General features: G+C 38.3%; 2 protein-coding genes across 3 annotated transcripts in view; both read left to right on the top strand.

Annotated features, from left to right (window-relative positions):
* Window positions 1–3,364: 3,364 nt before the first annotated feature.
* Window positions 3,365–5,349, top strand: LOC135518079 (V-type proton ATPase subunit G 1-like). Its single transcript, XM_064942955.1, has 3 exons — window positions 3,365–3,547; window positions 4,327–4,427; window positions 4,627–5,349. The coding sequence occupies exons 1-3, from the start codon at window positions 3,466–3,468 to the stop codon at window positions 4,798–4,800; spliced, it is 357 nt and encodes a 118-aa protein (XP_064799027.1). The 5' UTR covers window positions 3,365–3,465; the 3' UTR covers window positions 4,801–5,349.
* An 885-nt stretch (window positions 5,350–6,234) lies between these two features.
* Window positions 6,235–22,762, top strand: part of LOC135518078 (high affinity copper uptake protein 1-like) — a 21,051-nt gene continuing 4,523 nt past the window's right edge. The window contains exons 1-2 of one of the 2 annotated variants that reach the window (XM_064942954.1): window positions 6,235–6,453; window positions 21,442–21,589. In XM_064942954.1, coding sequence (XP_064799026.1) covers window positions 21,461–21,589 — 129 coding nt within the window. In that variant the 5' untranslated portion in view covers window positions 6,235–6,453; window positions 21,442–21,460. Of the gene's footprint in view, window positions 6,454–15,835; window positions 16,038–21,441; window positions 21,590–22,762 lie in introns of those variants that run through there. The other variant, XM_064942953.1, reaches the window with a different exon arrangement.

Here is a 22,762-nt window from a genome sequence, read left to right as displayed (position 1 = left end):
TAGCTCATTATTAAATAATGATACAGTTAAATTTGAGGTTAAAGATCTGCTCTCACACTTTTGGGAAAGGGCTTGTGAAGAAAAATCCTATTGCAAGAACTGGGAGCTCTTTAAATGTGAGGTGTCCAAATACCTTAGAAAATATGGTGGTAATCTTGCTAAAACCAGAAGAGCTGAGGAGGAAAAGGTGATCATTAAGATAACTTCCCTTTCTCAGAGGTCCCCAGCCGACCTCTTGGGGGAGGAGAAGATGGAACTAATTGAGTTACAAAATAAACTGGATAATATATAGAAATTAAAAGCAGAAGGAGCCTTTATTAGATCTAGGAAAAAATGGATTGAGAAGGGAGAACAGAATTCATCCTATTTCTTTAGACTTGAGAAATTTCACTCTAAAAATAACACTATCCATTAGTTAAACATTGATAGTGTTATTACAGATGACCAAAAATGAATCGCTAAATACTGTAGCAATTTTTACAGAAAATTGTATAGCTCTACGTACTGTCAGGAATCCACAGATATGTTTTTTAACTCACTGAATAATGTTCACTCTATCAGTGATATAGAATCTAAACAGTGTGATGAACCCATCAAAGTTGAAGAGATTATAGAGTCTATCAAACATCTAAAGAACAATAAATCACCAGGTGTTGATGGAATTACATCAGAATTTTACAAAGTATTTTCTGAACAAGTAGCTCCCTTCCTATTTGAAGTCTTTTTAGAGAGTATTAAAAACAATGTTCTCCTACAATGAGTCAGGGGTTAATAACACTGATACCTAAGCCTAAAAAGAAGTGCTGCTCATCGATAACTGCCGTCCAATTTGTCTTCTTAATAATGACTATAAGATATTAGCCTTACTACTTGCAAAAATAATTAAAGAAGTCTTGGATGCAATCATTGATGAAACACAGTCTGGCTTCATGAGGAACAGACATATTTCTAACAATGTCAGACTAGTATTAGACGTACTTGACTACTCAGACCTAATAACTGAGGATAGCTTCATATTATTTGTAGGTTTTTATAAAGCATTTGACACAGTAGAGCATCCATTTCTCTTCCACTCACTTGAGAGACTTGGCTTTGGGGATTTTTTCTGTAAGGCTATTAAGACTCTCTATGCAAATGGTAACAGCTCTATCAAAATGAAATATGGCACCTCACCTAGATTTGAGTTAAAGAGAGGAATTAGGTAAGGTTGTCCTATCTCTCCATACCTGTTTTTATTAATCACCCAACTTCTTGCAAATTCTTTAAATAATAGTCCTGTACAAGGTATTTCCATAGCTGGTAAAGAAATGATTATAAGCCAGCTGGCTGATGATACTACACTTTCTCTGAAAGACGCTAAACAAATTCTCATATCGATCAATGTGATACAATCCTTTCCAAAGCGTCTGGTCTATATCTTAACATGAATAAATGTGAACTCATAGCTGTCAAAGATTGTGTGACACCTTCATATTATGGTATTCCAGTAAAAGAAGAACTTACATATTTAGGCATAACCATTACAAAGGATCAGAAGTCTAGAGGCTTACTAAATTTGAACCCTCTTATTTAAAAAAACTCAGAAGAAGCTAAATCAATGGCAACAGAGGGACTTATCTTTAAAAGGAAGAGTCCTAATAACCAAGGCCGAAGGTATCTCTAGACAAACATATAGTGCTCTATCTTTATATCTTGACAGTAAAATAAGCAAGGAGAGAGACCAGATGCTTTTCAACTTTCTTTGGAGAAACCGTACCCATTACATTAGAAAAACTGTTGTAATGAACACTTATGAGAATGGTGGGCTGAATTTTCTACTTTAAATAATACTTTTAAGATCAATTGGATAAAACAATTCCTAAGAAGACCCACTTCTATCTGGAATGTTATTCCTCATCATGTCTTCTCTACTTTTGGTGGCCTTAACTTCATGTTGTTTTGCAATTATAATATTGAGAAAGTTCCCGTGAAACTTTCTGCTTTTCATCAGCAGGTTTTCTTGTCATGGTCCTTAATTTATAAACACAATTTTTCTCCACACAGATATTATATATGGAATAATCGGGATATATTGTATAAAAATACTCATTTGTTTTTAGAATATTAGTTCCGAAATAATATCCTATTGGTCAACCAACTGGTAAATGCAGAGGGTCTTTTACTCAGTTATAAAGAATTCTTATCACTTTACAAGGTCCCTGTAACGCCTAAAGATTTTGCAATTGTTTTAGATGCCATTCCCTCAGGTGTTGCTTTATTATTCAGGAACATGTCAAGACCTGACCCTCAGAACATACCTACAATTAACCATGTTGACGCACCAGTAGGAAAGATTTGTTTCTCTTTTGGTCCATTCAACAACAGAGCGATACCAACCTTGTTTCAGTAGGATGTTGTATCTATACCTTATGTCATGCCTTATTGGAATGGATATATTGATAATATCTGTTGGAAAAAAGTTTGGATGTTGCCACACACGTACCTACTTGTTAACAAAATTAAGGAAGTTCCCTTTAAAATGATTCATAAATATTATCCTGCCAACCACTATAGGTTTAAGGAAAACATCAACTCAAATGGCTCCTTTTGTAATGACCACCCAGAAACAGCGTTGCATCTTTTTTGGCATTGTAAGATAACTGTGGCAAGACATCAGTAGGTTTATAATTGAACACATTTATGAAGATTTTATACTGTTGTGGAGAGATGTACTGTTTGGATTCTTTACATACAATAGAAATACGCTGAAGCATTTTTATGTAAATTAATTTCATTATTCTTTTGGCCAAATTTCATATACACAAATGTAAATTTACAAACAGAAAACCACTTTTTCGTACCCTACAAAAATAAAATTAACTGTATTTTAAGACGGTTAAATGCTCTACTAACAAAAAAGCTGTTAGAATTGTAAGTATATGTATGTCCCTTAAGGTCCTTGTGTAATTGTAATGTGATATTGTACCCCCTAGCTCGATTGTCCATTGTTTGTAATCTATGTATGCTTGTGTTCCCTCATGTGCTTTATGTATTGGTTTGTTGTTAATAAAATAAAATACATGTTTTTTTAAAATGCAGTATATTTCCGTTAGGGGACGCTTCCTCTGAAGTGCGTGTGTGCACAAACTCAATGCAACCTCCACGCCGTCTTAACATCGCAATTTTGGGGGGAACTTTGGCAAAGCGTCAAGTCTATAAAACTTATTGCGCTGTTCGTGACAATCTAGTTTTGGGGAAATAAAAATGTATTGAGATCAGTTGTTTCATCGATGAGAAACTGTGCAGAATATCAGCCCAGTTTCACCCTCTCGCACTACACGCGACTGGACGTGTCAGTGTTATCCCTTCTATCTGTGACGCGCTGTCAGCTGACTGCAGTAAATTCACCAACCTTCGCTGCAAACACAGACCAGCAGCTGGAGGAACCACATATTCTTGTCCGTCTATCTCTCTCCGAACTAAACAATGGCAAGCCAGTCCCAGGGTATCCAGCAGCTTTTGCAAGCTGAAAAACGAGCTGCAGAAAAAGTAGCAGAAGCCCGCAAACGTAAGTTAAAATCTGTCATTCAGCGGCGTAGATAAACTAAGCTAGCTAACGTTAGCTTGATTGGCTAACATTGTTTCTGGAATATAAAATGTTACTTATGCCATTAAAACTAGTTAACTATAACAGCTACTGTAATAAACCCCAGATTTGACAGCCAACATATCTATTCCTAACTGCAAAGTGTGAAGATGGCAAGGCCTTCAATCCAAGATGACTAGCTACCTAGCCAGCAGATCCGACCCGCTGCGCTATTAGGTTCGGACAAACTTCCTGTATAGATTTAATGGCGTTTAAGACAAACGTGAACTCGTCAGTAATCTTTACTTGGAATTCCGAGTTGGGTGACCATTCCAAATGATTTTGTTTCCCTGTCGGAGCTCGTTTAAAAGAAAAAGAAAAGTTGCCTCTCAAAGGGAGAATTGATATCTAAATGTATCCTTTACCCTTCAGTCTAACTCCAACAGTTGGTTTCCCAGACCCCGATTAGCCTACCTCTGGACTAAACACAAATGGATATTCTCCACTGAACATGGTTTTTAGCCCCAGACTAGGCCTAGACTTAAAATCTATGTCTTGACAGGAGGCTACTTGTTTCTTTCCTCACAATTATTTCACTAAGTCTCATTTCCCTATGAAACAATAGAATTTCACTTCCTATTTTGTCAGGAACCACACAACAAACTGCGTAGTTGGGAAAACTTGATTGAATGGGGAATTGAATCAATGTTTATTTCACTTACTAGGCCTAAGTGCAGATTTTTTTTCTTCTGTTTGATCAGGTAAGAACCGTCGGCTGAAGCAGGCCAAGGAGGAAGCCCAGGCCGAGATTGAGCAGTACCGTATGCAGAGGGACAAGGATTTTAAGACCAAGGAGGCTGCGGTGAGACACTGGGGAGACCGTTTTAATTTGCAAATGGGAAACATGAGTCATATTTTCCTAATCATAAGGCACTGTAGTTGGTAGCTAAATTGATAAGACCTTAACACTGGCCATATAATAACTTTTTTAATAGTTACTGTATGTTTGAAGTGGTTTGTCTTGTAAGGTGGCCTAAATCGGTCTTCCATTTTTCCATTAGGCTCTTGGATCCCATGGTAACTCTGCTGTAGAGGTGGACAAAGAGACTGTGGGCAAGATGGGTAGCATCCAGACCAGCTACCAGCAGAACCGGGAAGGGGTGCTGGGCAACCTGCTTAAGATGGTGTGTGACATCAAGCCAGAGATCCATGTCAATTACCGTTTTGCTGGTTAAACCCCCTCATCACAACCCCTTATTAAACTAAGGAAACACTGAGAGACTCATTGCACTGCCATCAGTTGACACATGCTTCATTGACACATCTAATACACCCATGCATGGTGCAAACCTCTTTGCCTGCCTGCTCATAACTTTAATGTTATACCCACAAGTTTATTTTCTCTATAAATATAATCAACAGATGTGTATATGATTCAAATAGGTATACATTTGTCCAGTAAAATATTAAGCATATTCACTTTGTTGGTTAGTCAAAGCAGGCAGAGGTTCTTTTGGTCTTATGCAGTGTCTCTGTTTCCCATCTTCATCGCTTGTAGTATCAAGGTTTTTATGTAAAGGTTAGTGTGTGTGTGTGTCTTGCTGTGCAATGTTTATTAATATGGACATATTGTTCTTATTTGTGGAGACCAAAATACAGTGCTTATTTCACTTAATGGACTGTTAGGCCTGAAAAAAAAGATTGTTTCCCTGCTGTCCCAATTTGATTTTTAATCTCTATGAATATATTATCCTGTATAGTGGATGTTCCTCTGTTCACAGCAATCTAATAGTGTTCTCGTGGTTTATTCTTGAGTGACTGAAGTGACCATATCCTGTTTTCTTAAGTTATTTCCTAAATTCTACAGCTAATGTAGAATTTGCTAGAGGTTGTGAGATTCCTCTCCACAAGTGCCCTGTGGTATGTTGTTTAGCTAGACTGTTAGAACCAGCCTGATTGCTCTGTTCACTGAAATAGAATGGTGAATGCAGCAATAAGGCTGGTTCCACCAGACCAGACGTGTCCAGCAGCCTAATACAGGAATACTGGAACAGACCAAAGAAAGCAGAACAACTGCAGCCATGTCTGTGTCTTCTGGATAAGACATCATACATTGACAATCTTGATATAGCTGCCCCTGCTGAGTTTACATGCCTTCTGTGCTCAAAGTACTTCATAAAGTACCACTTTTATCCACCAGAGGACACTACAACACCCCAATATATACATATAATCTCAGAACTGATTTAGGTAAAGAATGCTCGTTTCCTCAAACAATAGCTTTAGTACATCAAATTATTCTCAGTTTGATTAATTTTTATTTAACCTTTATTTAACTAGGCAAGTCTGTTAAGAACAAATTCTTATTAACACATGTTTGTTTTTTGATGGTAACATGAAATTCACAGATGTTACGTAGGTTTATAACATGTCGACATCGTACGACATCGCGTCATCGTTCGGGCTGCCATGTGGCGGGGGTTTCTACTAGTTACCACAGCCACAAAATCGTGGAAAAATATTACTTTTAGGTCTTAATTTAAAGGTTAGGTTTAAATCATATTGTAAGAAGATACATTGTAGAAATGGGCGGGTTTTATGACTTTGTGGCTGTGGTAACTAGTGACGGCGGAAATGCTTGCCCTGAACGGTCGTCTGATTGGCTACCATACGAAAACATGCGTGCTACGTCTACATTTTCCTGCTTTGTCAAAAGTAATTTTGCTGGTGGTTGTTACACTTAAGTGTGACGTGTGCTGTCGGCGTTTTGCCAGTAGAGTAAACGGGAATCTGAACGTTCATTTGAAAGCTCATAGTTAATCATTCGGTTGTGCGTTTTTGAGACCAAAGAAAATCCCGCTGGAGCCGAGTTCACTATATGTTGTGAGGTAAGCGCGTGCATGCCCAGACTATCCTCTCGCTTGTGTTTGACCTCTGTATGAAGCTAGCTACGAGGCAAAGCTAGTGGTCTCGCAAGTACTGGAGTTAACTTGATAACTAGCAAAATATTTTTTGAGGTATCGTGAAACGTCAACCATCTCACAATTTAAGCCAAATGTTCTAAATGTCTATCCTGGCGATTGACATCCCATTTTTATCGAATGTATGGTTTTCATGAAATCAGTTGTGGTTGAGAAACACTTGGATTTTGTATTCGCTAGTTGCAGTACACAAAACGCCACTTTGTTGCTAACGACACATTGATCTCTCCACTTCTAGGTTTCACGTGGCCCTTTTCCATTATGCTCTATCTATTCTGAAACAAGTAGCTAGGCTATCAAGACAGACCGTTAGATCAAATTGTCATGCTTGTTAAATTGTCATCTTCAGCACAACCACAAACTTAAAATATACTCAATATTTCAATGTGTATTCCCTATTCCACAACTGGAACTTAAGGCTACACATATGCAACAGTACGTTCTACTTAAATGTTTTAGGCTAATTCAATTGCAGCCTTTTCCGAGCGATGATGATACATGTAACCAACTGTGGCCCCTATAGGCTCAGTGCACTACGGTATGATTCCTCTTTCGTTGCTTTTCAAGTCCTATTCCATCTCGGAACACGACCCAATAGTAACCCCCTCTCTGTAACAGAAAAGTGGACATTTTAAATGTGCCTACAGACCAAAGGTGCCATGACCTATTGGCAATTATTTATGGCAGACCAAAAGTACAGTAGAAAAGGTCAAGACCAACCAGAATAAATGTATGTCATCTATTTTATCTCTCATAGTCGGTACTCACTGATTTTATTGTGGGAAGTCTGCTTTTAAATTGCACTTGGACAGCCACGGCAAACCGCCCCAATGCACACATCTATGGTCTTCAGAGATTAAGAGGCTGTTCCTCAAGATCTGCCCTTCCATCTTTTTGATTTAACTTTCTATTAGATTGCTCTGGAATAACGGAGTAACTCATAACTGGCTTTGTCATATTTTCATTTACTCTCAGATATGTAGATTGGAGGAATGTTTGAGTTGGTCTCAGGGAAACAGTGCCCTATTGTCTCTGTGTATCAGGAGGACAGGGTGACAGTATCCAATGGGCCAGACTGTCCTCTAGCTCTGTAGTTGGCCCTCTTTCTCATTGGCATCACTCCGATGTGACTGAAACTTGTTTGCCTGGCAGGGCTTCTCATTCTCAACAACGGGTTTACTTTACGGACAGACTTATACTTAGGCTAGTTAATAAAGGCAGTAGGGGACAACTATATTTGACTATGACTTAAATTCCCTCCGCCAGGCTTAACTGACCCCCTTAGAATTTGAAGTGGATTGTTTGGATCTTGATTATTTAAATCAATAATCAAGATCCAAACAATCACTAAAATCCACTTCAAATTCTAAGCGGGTCAACCTGACAGAGCTTGAGACTATCAGCAGAGAAGAACGGAAGAAACGCTCCAAATATAGGTGTGCCAAGCTTGTAGCTTCATACCCTATAAGACTTGGCAATATCAGGCTGTAATCGCTGCCAAAGGTGCTTCAACAAAATACTGAGTAAAGGGTCTGAATACTTATGTAAATGTGATATTTCTTTTTCTATTTAATACATTTGCAAAAGTTAGTCTTATTGTTTGTTGTTTATGGGGTATTGTGTGTAGATTGATGAGCTTTATTCTTTTGAATCCATTTTAGATTGAGTAATGTAGCATGAATTTTTCCATATTTTGTTATCTGAATACTTTCCGAATGCACTGTACATGCAATATTCCCTCAATGTTTTGCCACTGAGCAAATTTCAGGTCTGCTGAGCGCAAACTTCAATAAGTTACGTAGCCAATAGGCACTGCACTCGACACATTTATGAAATTGCTTATTCCAGTTACTAATAAGCATGTACCCATTAAAATCTCTTAGCACACGGATCCCGTTATCGTGATAAAAATTCACAACATCCGCGCACCAAATTACAAAATTGTAATATTAAACATTCATGAACATACAAGTGTCTTACATCATTTAAAAGCTTAACTGCTTGTTAATCCAACCGCCTTGTCAGATTTCAAAAAGGCTTTACGGCAAAAGCACACCATGTGATTATTTGAGGACAGTGCCCCACATCAAAATACTTTTTCAAACCAGCACAGGCGTCACAAAATCCAAAATAGCTCGAAACTAAATCACTTACCTTTTTGAAGATCGTCCTCTGTTTGCAATGCCAAGTGTCACAGCTACACAATGAATGGTTGTTTGTGTTGATAAAGTCCTTCTTTATATCCCAATAGTTGGTGCGCTTGATTCAGTAATCCACTCGTTCAACATGCATACAAACAAATCCAAAAAGTTTAAGTTCGTCCAAACTAGTCAAACGATGTTTCTAATCCTCGGGTACTCAAATTTGATTGTTTATTTAGATATTAAAGACTGAAAATAGTATGTTCAATAGGGAAGATAAATAACGAAGAGCGCGCACCTCATTCATGTGCGCAACAAGACTACTTTTCTAATTAGAGACACAACTAAATGTTTTTCCGAAGGTATCTCCCATAGACTAGCATTGAATGTGACACCCGCCCCCCCCAAAAGAAAACAACAACATCTGGATGGATATTCCTCAGGTTTTTGCCTGCCATATCAGTTCTGTTATACTCTCAGACATTATTTTAACAGTTTTAGAAACTTCAGTGTTTTCCATCCAATGCTACCAATTATATGCGTATCCTTCTGGGCCTGAGTAACAGGCAGTTTACTTTGGGCAAGTCATTAATCTTAACTTCCTAACACTGCCCCCTAGCCCTAAGCAGTTTTAGGAAAATGACTGTAAAAACTGTTAAATCCCAGTTGATTGAATTTAAAAAATTGTATGGTTGAGAAGGATGATGCAGAAGGAATTGAAGATAAGTCTGGCTACACAACTGATTGGCAGACTTATTGCAAATTGAGATCATTTGACTAAATTGATAAAAAGAAACTACACTATGAAACAAAGATGAATGATTGTATAAAAAAAGCTTTGGATCACCTTAAATGAAATTCTTAGAAAAAAGGCACATTCAGCCCCATCATTCATTGAATCAGATGGCTCCTTTGTAACAAAACCAACTGATATTGCCAATTACTTTCATGATTTTATAAATTGTTAAGATTTGCAAATTTAGGCATGACATGCCAGCAACAAATGCAGACACTACAGATCCAAGTATATCTGACCAAATTATGAAATTCAAGCATTGTAATTTTAAATTCTGTGAAGTTAGTGTCGAAGAGGTGAAGAATTGATTGTTCTCTATCAACAATGACAAGCCACCAGGGTCTGACAACTTGTATGGAAAATTACTGAGGATAATAGCGGACGATATTGCCACTCCTATTTGCCCTATTTTCACTTTAAGCCTACTAGCATGTGTGTGCCCCCTGGCCAGGAGGGAAGCAAAAGTCATTCCTCTACATAAGAATAGTAAGGAACCCAATGGCTGACCAATCAGCCTGTTACCTACCCGTAGTAACCTTTTGGAAAAGTGTTTGACCAGATACAATGCTATTTCAAAGTAAACCTATTGACGACAAACTTCCAACATGCTTACAGAGGACATTCATCAAGCACAGCACTTACACAAATGACTGATTGGCTGAGAGAAATTAATGATAGAAAGATTGGGGGGGGGCTGTTTTGTTAGACTTAAGTGCGGCTTTTAACACTTAACAAAGAGTTGCAGTTAGTTTCGGTGGGTGGCAAGGAATAAGTTAGTCCTAAATATTTATATTACTCAAAGCATTGTATTAGGGATAAATCATTCACCTAACCCTAAACCTCAACTACATCTCGTGTGGTCAGGTGCCACAAAAAAGGACGTAGGAAAATTGCAATTGGTTCAGAACCTTATGGAACAGCGGGGACTGTGAAGCAGCACATGCCTCCACACACACACGATAACATACACAAATACAAAATAGGCAGAGGGTAGCATCATTTGTGTGTTCTCTGTAATAATGTATATTTTGTAAAGTGGTTTCTTGCATCAAACAATTTTCAGTCACCTCCTTGTCTGAAAGACAAGTAGATAAACAGGTAATTGTCAAGCCCTGCATGTTTTTTTTGTTTTTTTCCCCCAAAAGTCTCATGGAATGTAGGCCCACATTGAACACCCCACATTGGCTGATAGTGTAGGCTGAATGATATAACATGTTAAAATGTTATGAGATGCTGTGCAACTTCCAGCTCACGTTTTACTGTGAACCTTGAAGTTGTACTCGCTTTAAGTTGCAGTTTCAGACTCGAGGTCGACCGATTTAATTGGAATGGACGATTAATTAGGGCCGATTTTCAAGATTTCATAACAATCGGAAATCAGTATTTTTGGACACCGATTTGGGCGATTAAAAATATATATATATTTTTAATGTTTTTTTTTTAAGTACACCATTTATTTAATCTTTATTTAGCTAGGCAAGTCAGTTAAGAACACATTCTTATTTTCAATGATGGCCTATGAACTAGAGGTCGACCGATTATGATTTTTCAATACCGATTAATCGGCCGAATTTATTTTTCTTTTTTTTCTTCTAATAATGACAATTACAACAATACTGAGTGAACATTTATTTTAACTTAATATAATACATCCATAAAATCAATTAGCCTCAAATGAAACATGTTCAATTTGGTTTAAATAATGCAAAAACAGTGTTGCAGAAGAAAGTAAAAGTGCAATCTATGTGCCATGTAAAAAAGCTAACGTATGAGTTCCTTGCTCAGAACATGAGAACATGTTAAAGGAACCACCAGCTTTCATATCTTCAATATTCCCAGGTAAGAAGTTTTAGGGTATAGTTATGATAGGAATTATAGGACTATTTCTCTCTATACCATTTGTATTTCATATACCTTTGACTATTGGATGTTCTTATAGGCACTATAGTATTGCCAGTGTAACAGTATAGCTTCTGTCCCCCCCCCACCCACCTGGGCTCGAACCAGGAACGCATTGACAACAGCAACACTCGAAACAGCGTTACCCATTACTCCACAAAAGCCACGACCCTTGCCGAGCAAGGGGAGTAACTACTCCAAGTCTCAGAGCGAGTGACATTTGAACCGCTGTTAGCGCGCACCCCGCTAACTAGCTAGCCATTTCACATCGGTTACACCAGCCATTAGGCTGATAGGCTTGAAGTCATAAACAGCACTGTTTTTGCGAAGAGCTGCTGGCAAAACGCACGGAAGTGCTGTTTGAATGAATGATTACGGGCCTGCTGCTGCTCAGACTGCTCTAACAAATCAGACTTAATTATAACATAACACACAGAAATACGAGCCTTAGGTCATTAATATGGTCCAATCCGGAAACTATCATTTGGAAAACCAAAATTCTTTCAGTGAAATACTGAACCTTTCCTTATTTTATCTTACGGTGGCATCCCAAAGTCTAAATATTCTTGTTACGTTGCACAACCTTCAATGTTATGTCATAATTACGTAAAATTCTGGCAAATTAGTTCGCAATGAGCCAGGCGGCCCAAACTGTTGTAAATACACTGACTCTGCGTGCAATGAATGTAAGAGAAGTGACACAATTTCACCTGGTTAATATTGCCCGCTAACCTGGATTTCTTTTAGCTAAATATGCAGGTTTAAAAATATATACTTCTGTGTATTGATTTTAAGAAAGGTGTTTGTGGTTAGGTACAGTCTAACGATTGTGCTTTTTTCGCAAATGCTCTCTTTATTAAATCATCCCCCAGCATTGCATCGATTATATGCAAGGCAGGACACGCTAGATAAACTAGTAATATCATCAACCATGTGTAGTTATAACTAATGATTGTGATTGATTGTTTTTAAGATAAGTTTAATGCTAGCGAGCAACTTACCTTGGCTTTTACTGCATTCGTGTAACAGGCAGTCTCCTTGTGGAGTGCAACGAGAGGCAGGTGGTTATAGCGTTGGACTAGTTAACTGTAAGGTCGCAAGATTGGATCCCTCGAGCTGACAAGGTAAAAATCTGTCGTTCTGCCCCTGAACAAGGCAGTTAATGTGTTCTTAACCTCTTGGAACTCCCCATCCCGGATCCGGGTTTGTGACTAAAGCCTCAGGCTCATTAGCATAACGCAACGTTAACGATTTCTGAAAATCGCAAATAAAATGAAAATAATGCGTCTGCTCTCAAGCTTAGCCTTTTCTTAACAACACTGTCATCTCAGATTTTCAAAATATGCTTTTGAACCATAGAAATTGACTAATTTGTGTAAGAGTATGCAAAGCTAGCATAGCATTTTGAGTAGCATTTAGCACGCAACATTTTCACAAAAACCAGATAACCAAATAAATAAAATCATTTACCTTTGAAGAGCTTCTGATGTTTTCAATGAGGAGACTCTCAGTTACATACCAAATGCGCAGTTTTTCCTGAAAGCGTCTGTGTGTAGGAGAAATCGTTCCGTTTTCTACATTGCGTCTGGCTACCGAAACGAACCGAAAATTCAGTCACCTACAACGTAAAACTTTTTCCGAATTAACTCCATAATATCGACCGAAACATGGCAAACGTTGTTTGTAATCAATCCTCAAGGTGTTTTTTCACATATCTCTTCATTGATATATCGTTCGTGGAAGCTTGCTTTCCTCTCTGAATCGCATGGAAAAATACTGGCAGCTGACTTTTGCGCACCAATTTCGACAATCTTCCAATGATCTGCCTACAAATACGTCACAATGCTGCAGACACCTTGGGGAAACGACAGAAAGGGTTGACTCACTCCTCTTGCATTCACAGCCATATAAGGAGACAATGGAAAACAGAGCCTCAAAAATCCTGCTCATTTCCTGGATGCTGTCTCATCTTGGTTTTGCCTGAAGCTCACGTTCTAGGGCACGCACAGAAAATATCTTGGTAGTTCTGGACACGTCAGAGTGTTTTCTTTCGAAAGCTACCAATTATATGCATAGTCGAGCATCTTTTTGTGACAAAATATTGCGCTTAAAACGGGCACGTTTTTTTATCCAATAATGAAATAGCGCCCCCATAGATGTAAGAGGTTAACTGACTTGCCTGGTTAAATAAAGGTATAAAAAAAAGATGTAAAAAAATCGCCGCCAAAAATCGGCGATTGTTATGATAACTTGAAATCGGCCTTAATTAATCGGCCATTCCGATTAATCGGTCGACCTCTATTGCCTAGTTAAATAAAGGATGCACACACACCACTGACCAAAAAATTATTTTGTTGGCATTTACATATGTCCCCATTGCCAGTAAAACATAATCAAAACCAATTTTTTTCACTTACTTGCTGTGCTGTTTCGTTCATTTCTTCAGTCGTTTCATTCTCACCCGGGCTTTCTATGGAAGGCTGTTTGGGTCTTTCCGTGTCAAAAAAGAAACGGTTCAAATAACACTATTTGACCGATCTGAATATGACTACATGTCACATAATAATTTAGCACGGTCATACATTTTTTTGTGTAGTTATTACACATTGATTACACTCACTCGTAATTCATGTCACAACAATTAATCAATACGTATGCTATGATGCTGTAAAGTTGTTTCGCACACCTACAGTGCTGGTCAATAAAAAAAACTAGCTAGCTCATGGATGCAAACAATGTTCTCCCCCAAAACATAGCATTAGCTAGCTAACTATATAGCTAGGTGTCATCTAAAATAATTCTAATTTATAAGACAGTTTTTAGTTGATTAATGGTGGCCGGACCCATCTATGTGAAGCTAGCCACAATAAGGATTAGCCACAATAGTGGACTTTGCGGTTAGCCTTCAATATAAATGTATGGCATAATTCTGCTATTTGTATTAATTTGCAATGACATACTTTTATTTTTAAGGCAAACCATAAATTCCACTATTGTGCCTAGTCCTTATTGTGGCTAGCTTCACAACACACAACCCGGTGTGTTCAAGCCTCACTAGCCAGATGAAGCTAGCTGGCTGCTTATAACGTTCGCTTTGGGCAACAGGGTTAATTAGATGGCTAGCTATTTATTTTAATGAACTGAAGTTCAATTTCAATACGTGAACAAGTGGCAACCTAGCTAATACTTACACACAAGGGTTTCTATATCATTGCTAAGATTAATGAAAATGAATACAGTTTCTACTGGTGTTTGTTTTCAGGCTGGTTGTATTGGTGCTAACTAGGTACGAAGCTAAAGCTAGCTACCCCAGAAGTTGTGGTTGAAAACAAATTATGCTTTATTACCAACATGGTATTGTAAACACATTATTCATGGCCAGCGTTTGTTTGTTTGCAGACCTTTTTTGTAAAAAAATAAATAATAATAATAAAAATGTAAAAGCTGTATTTCACCTTTATTTAACAAGGTAGGCTAGTTGAGGAAGTTCTCATTTACTGCTTGATCCACACAGCTGACATTGTCGGCAAGGTTAGGAATGCTGTGTTGCACGTGTTGCGTAACATTTTACGTGGAGTCATTACGTCATGTACCTACGTTCTATAGGTATGCACAGTACCTTTGACATTAGTTAACATCAGCATTAAACTAGACATCGGACCAATACCGATGTTGGGATTTTTAGCTAATATCGTCCGATTCTATGTTCACCGATTTTTAAATAAAACATTTTTTTTATATCGTACATCCCTTCTAGTCACTTTAATAATGTTTACATATCTTGCATTATTCATCTCATATGTATATACTATTCTACTGTATTTTAGTCTTTGCTGCTCTGACATTGCTCGTCCATATATTCTTAATTCCATTCCTTTACCTAGATTTGTGTGTGTTAGGTACATGTTGTGAAATTGTTCTACATTACTTGTTAGATAGTATTGTACTGTTGGAGCTAGAGAAATAGGCATTTCGCTACACCCGCAATAACATCTGCTAAACATGCGTATTGTGTTCTATGCATCAGCATTCAGTTTATGATCAATAATTTTGATCAGGAAAGTTTTTAGTTTTTTTTGTTTAACAGTCTAAGTGATGTGGATTGACCACTCTGACTGTTTGTCTGGTTAAAGGACGGTTTTACACAAACAAAGGTGTAATGGTTCTGCCCTCAAAGATGTCCCATAAAGCTAGCTTCATTTCTTTTCACTGCATTAGGGATAGCGTAAACAGCCATTTCGGTTTTAGAAAAGATAAGATTGTTGTCCAGTCACTGTTGTTTGCTGCGCCATCTCATTATTTCTTCAGTTGGCTGTTTTGTCCAGCAGGTATGTTTTTGGATGTGTTTTAAAGGGGCAATCCGCAGTTGCTACATTCATTTTTTTTTTGGGGGGGGGGGGGGATCAAAGGATTGGCTGGATCAAAGGAAATGAGAGGCAGAATGGTCACATGAGGCGGACAGTCATGAGAAGGCAGATTAGTGCACTTCGGCATGACGCATTCACTTTCCCACTCTCTGGAGCAGGCGAGCACACTCAGGATCAGACTACACACCTGTACACATTGATGGGTTGCATGAACACTCGCACACATTGACAAGTATCTTGTCATTGATTTGGCTGTAACATAAGTTCTGCATGTGGTGAGACATTTGGGTAAGTAAAAAAAAACTGGTATAACAGTATTTCATATCAATTATTGAATCAAGAATGTTTATGCTACCATTTTAATAATGTACATTTCCTTGTTGTATGAAATGTACTTCAGCTGTTTTTACTTCTTTGCAAGCACCAATGCATCTTTTTTGGTTCTTCTGGAAAAAAGCATGGACTCAGTTAATTATTAGTTTCCTGTTTTATGTATAGCCCAACTGAGTGGGCTAATATATGAAGGGATTGGGCTAATTTAACTATTACCCACTGTACTTTGACCGACTGAGAGCAGTCTTTTGTAATTTGAGTCATATCTACATGAATGATGAAAATCATTCTTTGTTGTAACTGTCTTCAAGCATTGTGTAGCCTACTATAGTTTCCACTCTGGTACAAAACAGTTTACTGAGGATTTACTTTGGTTAAAGATCAGAGTTCTTACGTTTATGATTCCAAGGACTTGCAGGAACATTTCACAATGGCTTTTATAACCTCATGTGGAGTGTGATTATATTCACAGTTCTTTGAACTCTGAGAGACAAAGTGCTGTGTAACACGACTTTAGACTGTTCTTGTCTTGCTTTAAAGGGCACAATGGTCTTCGCTTTGGACTTTTCAGCAACTGATAAGAATTTAAGGTTCACATTGACTTTGATGCAATGTTTATTTCTAAACCTAAGACTTACGTGTTGGACTTAACGCTAAGAGGGACACCACCCATTATGAATAGCCTGTCTTCATAACACTGTTTTTGAGTAGTAAGGTCAATTTCGTTGTACTTGGTCATAATGTTTACCTGCGTCTTGACTTTCTTTTGGTGAGGATTAAGCCCTTTGAACATATGGGCCAACTTCTCACTGTGGCAACAACTGAGTCTAGCAGAGCTGAGTAGAAAAATATGAGATAACAGATGTCTTGACTGGCAGGTTAATTGATGCGATTTTGGGTGTTTTCATTTTGATTCTCGATGTCTGTTTTCCTTGTCCCCTGATGTCATTGGTTTCTGCCTCAGGGTGTCCCAGACATTTGGTGTAACATGTTTTTCTCTAATTTAATAACATTAATGTCCATTGAGTGGGCATTTATTGGGTTATAAAGGCAGTTTTCTACGGATGTGGCCTCTGGTTGTTTGGCCATTAAATTAGTAATGGCCCTGGGAGAGCTCTTGAGTCAAATAGCAAATTTTTCCACCTTGATTGATTGCGCACTCATGTAGGGAGTGAAGGTGCTTTCAAGGTGCCATGGCTAGTAGACATGGATGACTCGAACTGTGTATGAAATAGCCTTGGCACACAGTGGTCCAAACTGGCTCCACAGTTCTTGGGACCATGTGGTTCTGTTTGTAGCCTATGTGCTTTCCTCAATTTAGGTACTTTTAACATCCAAACACAACTATAATTAGCCTAACTACCAGGAATTGCATTATCAATACCTAGATTACAAACTGGCAAAGCTGCAATTGTTATCTTGGCCTAGAAATGTTCATAGTCCGAATACTGTGCTTCTTTTTGCACGTCCTTGATGTCCAAGGAAATGGTTTCAACCAGCATTTACAATACACCCCAGTCAGCGTTCTCCACCAGTGGGTTCAGTACAGTACGTTGAGGGGTTCATGGTTACAACACCTCTCACAATCACCATCTCTCCAAAGTAATAACACTAGGCACTTTGGAGAATTTGACTGACTTGTTTAATTATGGTGTTAACTTTTTAATCAGTGCTAACCCAGGAGCATTAGAGAGGACCTGGGGCTTGTCCTCAGGCTGATGCTGGTGGCACGGCGCCAAGCCCAGGACGAGGCTACTCCAAGTCTGAGTGGTTACCCCCTTCATCCCTCTTCAAGCTCACAGAGTCAAACACAGACCTGGACCTCACTTGTCGTATACACCTGGAAAATCTAATGGTGGTTGCTTTCCTCATCAAGCAGGAGAGACACTGAATGTTTTGCGCAGGAGGAGAATAAGTAGAAGTCACAAAGTGCTGCTTAGGCCTTAGAGTTTGGGGGGGGGCGTTTGCTTTTGGGCTGATTTCTGTCTCGGCTTCAAAAACATGCATTTTTGCAACATTTTTGGCACAGCTTAATACCTAGGCCAATTTGGGCAATTCCATGGGAAGGTTAACCTGAGCATGCACAAATAAAGTTAAGAATTTCCAAATGAGGTCTATATGTTAGAGTTCTGGCTTTATTTGAAAAGTAGGAAAGTGTATGAATTTTGGCCAATTCAGAGTAGGCCAATCATGTGACCAACCACCCTGTTTCGGTCCTATGTAGAAACATTTGAAATGGTGTTTCTTACATTGGATAAAAGTAGAAACTCCGAACTTGAATGGGGAAAGTAATGTTGCTTTGAAAGTTGATGAACTTGTAACCCCACTTTTGAGAAAATGGCCTGTGACTATTTTGGTACACCGACTGGAGAGCTCTGCTTTGTCTACACTGGCTATTCTCAAACTGGGGTACGCGCAATGCCGTCGGGGGTACGCCAAATAAAAATGTGATTCACATTTTCAAATAGTTCATTTAGATTTTCCAACAGGGCTATACATTTGGGTGATGTTTTTTTCTCTCGTCTGAGTAGCCTCATTTCACTGCCAATAATAAAATTAAACCATCTAGTGTTCAGCGAAATAACACAATGTCAAATAATTAACATCCAGTCACATTAACCTGTCTAGGACTAGCGGAACCCCCCGCAACTGCCAGTGAAAGTGCAGGGCGCCAAATTCAAAACAACAAAAATCTCATAATTAAAATTCCTCAAGCATACAAGTATTTTACACCATTTTAAAGATAAAATTCTCGTTAATCCAGACACAGTGGCTGATTTCAAAAAGGATTTACAGCGAAAGCACCACAAACGATTGTTAGGTCACCACCAAGCCACAGAAAAACACAGCAATTTTTTCCAGACAAAGAGAGGAGTCACAAAAAGCAGATATAGAGTATATTAATCACTAACCTTTGATCTTCATCAGATGACACTCATAGGACTTCATGTTACACAATACATGTATGTTTTGTTTGATAAAGTTCATATTTATATCAACAAATCTGAGTTTACATTGGCGCGTTACGTTCAGTAGTTCTAAAACATGCGGTGATATTGCAGAGAGCCATGTCAATTTACAGAAATAAACATTGATAAAGATACGACTATTATACAAACTTTTCCTTAATGCAACCGCTGTGTCAGATTTCAAAAAAACTTTACGGAAAAAGCAAACCATGCAATAATCTGAGTACAGCGTTCAGACAACAAAGCAGCCAAAAAGATATCCGCCATATTGGGTGGTTGACATTAGTCAGAAATGGCATTATAAATATTCACTTACATTTGATCTTCATCAGAATGCACTCCCAGGAATTGCAGTTCCACGATAAATGTTTGTTTTGTTCGATAATGTCCATCATTCATGTCCAAATAGCTTTTGTTAAACAAATCCAATAGCTCGTTCAGGTCCAGCCGAACGTCGGATGAAAAGTTCAAAATTCCGTTACAGCCCGTAGAAACTTCTCAATCATTAGGATGTTTTTATCATAAATCTTCAATAATGTTCCAACCTGAGAATTCCTATGTCTGTCGAAAAGCAATGAAACAAGAGCTAACTCTCTCGTGACCACGCCTCAGCGCCTGTGACAATCTGCCAGACACCTGGCTCATTCCTCTCTCATTCGGTCTAACTTCACAGAATCCTCAAACAAAGTTCTAAATACTGTTGACATCTAGTGGAAGCCTTAGGAAGTGCAACAACTAATATCCCACTGTATCTACAATAGGGGCTGAGTTTTTTTAAATGTTTTTTTAAAAACTACAAGCCTCAGATTTCCCACTTCCTGGGTGGATTTTTCTCAGGTTTTCACCTGCGTACTATTGTTTGTACATATGAGTTCTGTTATATTCACAGACATCATTCAAACAGTTTTAGAAATTTGAGTGTTTTCTATCCAATACTACCAATAATATGCATATATTAGCACCTGGGACAGAGTAGCAGGCAGTTCACTCTGGGCACCTTATTCATCCAAGCTATTCAATACTGCCCCCCTGTCACCAAGAAGTTAAAGGCGCACAGTCAACTTAGTGTATGTAAACTTCTGACCCACTGGAATTGTGATACAGTGACATCTGTCTGAACAATTGTTGGAAATGCACAAAGTAGATGTCCTTAACCGACTTGCCAAAACTATAGTTAATAAATGTGTGGAGTGGTTGAAAAGTGTGTGTGTATGTAAACGTGTGTGTAATTTAATATATATATAACACACACATCTACCATTCAAAAGTTTGGAGTCACTTAGAAATGTCCTTGTTTTTGAAAGCAAAGCGGGGTAATTTTTTTGTACATTTTTTAAAAAATATCACTTTTAAATTGATCAGAAATAGTTTAAACATTGTTAATGTTGTAAATTACTATTGTTGCTGGAAACGGCAGATTTTATTTATGGAATATCTACATATGCATACATAGGCCCATTATCAGCAACCATCACTCCTGTGTTCCAATGGCATGTTGTGTTAGCTAATCCAAGTGTATCATTTTAAAAGGCTAATTGATCATTAGAAAACCCTTTTGCAATTATGTTAACACAGCTGAAAATTGTTGTTCTGATTTAAAGAAGCAATAAAACTGGGTTTCTTTAGACTAGTTGAGCATCAGCATTTGTGGGCTCGATTGCAGGCTCAAAATGGCTAGAAACAAAGACCTTTCTTCTGAAACTCGTCAGTCTATTCTTGCTCTGAGAAATGAAGGCTATATTTTTATGTTAGCGTGTGATGACTGCTATTAAAGCTACATGTAATTTTTCAATCCTGAAGTACCAGGACCTTAACATTCCAAATTACAAAAAGTGTTATCAATAATTTTGATAATCTTTAAAATGTAAAGTCTATTTCAGACTCTAACATCCGTAATGTAGAGTGTAACATCCATAACGGTTGTTTTTCCTCTCTAAAGTACTAACAAATGACAAATGATAAATGTATAGTTTTTGTGTTCAGACACGCCTTTCCTCCTTAATGAATAGCCATGTTTTGACCTATGGTCGTACAAACTCAGACTTTTGCTAATATGTTCAGAAAAAGCTTGGCCTACATGTAACACCAATAACGCTTCACATCTGCGTTTTACAACATGCCAATATTTAGAAGTCTTCTTTCTTGAGTATACACCCCCCCCCCCCCCCCCCCAAGGTGTACTGTAGACGCACACATCAAACATCTCATTTATATTTGCTCTGTCCATTCTTTGAAACATTAAGATGTGACTTTGTGTGCAAATGTAATGTTCATACTGCTGGAATCGCCTACCTACAACAAAAACAACCTGTCATGGACAAACGTGTGTAAAGTTGAGAAGTATGCGTGACTGATGTAGTATTTTTGTCTGTATTTCCTGGTTCTTGCAGTACTACATTCGAGACGAACATGGACCACACGAACCATGACCATGACCATGACCATGACCACAGCAAAATGGCTGGCAGCATGGCTCCTCCCATGGTCACAGGCTCCCACGAGGATCATCTAGGGGGAGGTGGAGGGGGCCATATGATGGTGAGTGGGCTTGGCACTCTGGAAAAAGAAATCAGTCACACACTAATTTCTCTGTTACAATGTGGGATGTACTTATGCTTGATCCAGCGATGTGGTCTGGAGGCGGTGACGCAATTGCGGGGGCCAATTCAAGCTCTGTATTGCATCGCCTGTGCTCCTCCCAAAAATGTTCATAATTCTGAGGGCTCCGTATAGCTCCTCATTGATATGATTGGTTGACGGTCTGTGGGGGCGGTACATCCTGTATAAACACAAACTCACTCACTTAACAACTTCCTCCACAACAGCTCTGCTCCACGAAATGCAAGAATTACAAATGCCCTGACTTTTGAAGAGGCCGTATAGCAGTTAATGCTATATGTTCAATGCAGACACTGTAATGACCATAAATTGGCTTCTTGTCTTATCACCCCATCTCTGCACTTCCTACGACCTCCTCACAAAGTTGTAAATCTGATTCAGATGAATGGTTTTATTTCAACTAGTTCAAACGGCCTGCTTGACATTTCTCTCTGCTGTGTGAGCTGAATCAAATGAAATGTTATTGGTCACATACACATGGTTAGCAGATGTTATTGGTCACATACACATGGTTAGCAGATGTTATTGGTCACATACACATGGTTAGCAGATGTTATTGGTCACACACACACATGGTTAGCAGATGTTATTGGTCACACACACATGGTTAGCAGATGTTATTGGTCACATACTCATGGTTAGCAGATGTTATTGCAAGTGTAGTGAAAATACTTTGCTTCTAGTTCCTATAGTCCAGCAATATCTAACTAGTAATATCTAACAATGCCACCGCAAAATTAATACACACGTCTAAGTAAAGGAATGGAATTATGTATAAATATGTGGATGAGCAATGTCAGTGGCATAGGCTAAGATGCAATAGATAGTATAGAATACATATGAGATGATTAATGCAAGATATACAGTTGAAGTCGGAAGTTTACATAAACTTAGGCTGGAGTCATTAACTCGTTTTTCAACCACTCCACAAACTTCTTGTTAACAAACTATAGTTTTGGCAAGTCGGTTAGGACATCTACTTTGTGCATGACACAAGTCATTTTTCCAACAATTGTTTACAGACAGATTATTTCACTTATTCACTATCACAATTCCAGTAAGTCAGAAGTTTACATACATTAAGTTGACTGT

Source organism: Oncorhynchus masou, chromosome 28, assembly GCF_036934945.1.
Source record: "Oncorhynchus masou masou isolate Uvic2021 chromosome 28, UVic_Omas_1.1, whole genome shotgun sequence".
NCBI lineage: Eukaryota > Metazoa > Chordata > Actinopteri > Salmoniformes > Salmonidae > Oncorhynchus > Oncorhynchus masou.
This window is presented reverse-complemented; position numbering and strand designations above follow the sequence as displayed.